This window comes from Homarus americanus, unplaced genomic scaffold (genome assembly GCF_018991925.1).
Source record: "Homarus americanus isolate GMGI-L3 unplaced genomic scaffold, GMGI_Hamer_2.0 scaffold35018, whole genome shotgun sequence".
NCBI lineage: Eukaryota > Metazoa > Arthropoda > Malacostraca > Decapoda > Nephropidae > Homarus > Homarus americanus.
This window is the reverse complement of record NW_024756584.1, coordinates 2501-3560: the sequence shown is the minus strand read 5'-3', so window position 1 is coordinate 3560 and position 1060 is coordinate 2501. Positions and strand designations below refer to the sequence as shown.

Here is a 1060-nt window from a genome sequence, read left to right as displayed (position 1 = left end):
TTATGAAGACCGGGATAATACATCTCTCTCTCTCTCTCTCTCTCTCTCTCTCTCTCTCTCTCCTATATGCACCTGCACGTATAGCTGTCATCCCTTAATATTCTCCTCCATTATATAAAAGATATAGTCCGGCCCTATATGGCAATACACACACACACACACACACACACACACACACACACACACACACACACACACAGGTTAAAAGTGATTAGTTTTAACATATGTCAGTGTCTGGCTCTCCTTAGCACCTCTGCTGCCCCCCCCTGGCACCCCAGCCCTCTGGCACCCTCTGGCAGCTCCCTGGCACCCCCTGGCCCTTCCCTCTGGCACCTCTGCCCTCTGGCACCAATCTGGCACCCTGGCCTCTGCCATCTGGCACCCCTGGCACCCCTGGCACCCTCTGTGCCCTCTGGCACCCCCTGGCCCTGCCCCTGACCCCTGGTGACCCTGGCCTCTGGCACCCCTGGCCCTCTGGCACCCTGTGCCCTGGCTCCTCTGGCACCCCCTGGCACCCACTCTGGTAAACCTGGCACCCTCTAGCACCCCCTGGCACCCCTCTGTAAAACCTGGCTCCTGGCACCCCTGGCCTTCTGGCACCCCTGGCACCCTGGCACCCTCTGGCACCCCTGGCACCTTTCTGGTAAACCTGGCACCTCTGGCACCCTGGCACCCTGGCACCTTAGCACCCCTGGCACCCTGGCACCCTCTGGCACCCTTCTGGTAAACCTGGAACCTCAGCACCCCTGGCACCCCTGCCCCCTGGCACCCCTGGCACCTTCTAGCACCCCCCTGGCACTCTGTAATTAAAACCACTTGCTCCCCTGGCACCTCTGCTTCCCTGGCACCCCTGGCACCTCTGGCCCCTGGCACCATCTGGTAAACTGGCACCTCTGGCATCCTGGCACCCTGGCACTCTGGCACCCCTGGCACCCCACCCCTGGCACCCTCTGGTGAAACCTGGCACCCTAGCACCCCTGGAACCCTCTAGCACCCCTGGCACCCCCTGGCCCTCAGCACCCCTGGCACCCTCTGGTAAAACCTGGCACCTCTGGCATCC

The 1060-nt window shown here is 61.9% G+C and overlaps 1 protein-coding gene across 1 annotated transcript; it reads right to left on the bottom strand.

Moving 5' to 3' along the window:
• Positions 1-201: 201 nt before the first annotated feature.
• LOC121856879 (collagen alpha-1(I) chain-like) lies at positions 202-900 on the bottom strand. The gene has a single exon (XM_042352651.1). The coding sequence runs from the start codon at positions 898-900 to the stop codon at positions 202-204; it is 699 nt and encodes a 232-aa protein (XP_042208585.1).
• Positions 901-1060: the final 160 nt, after the last annotated feature.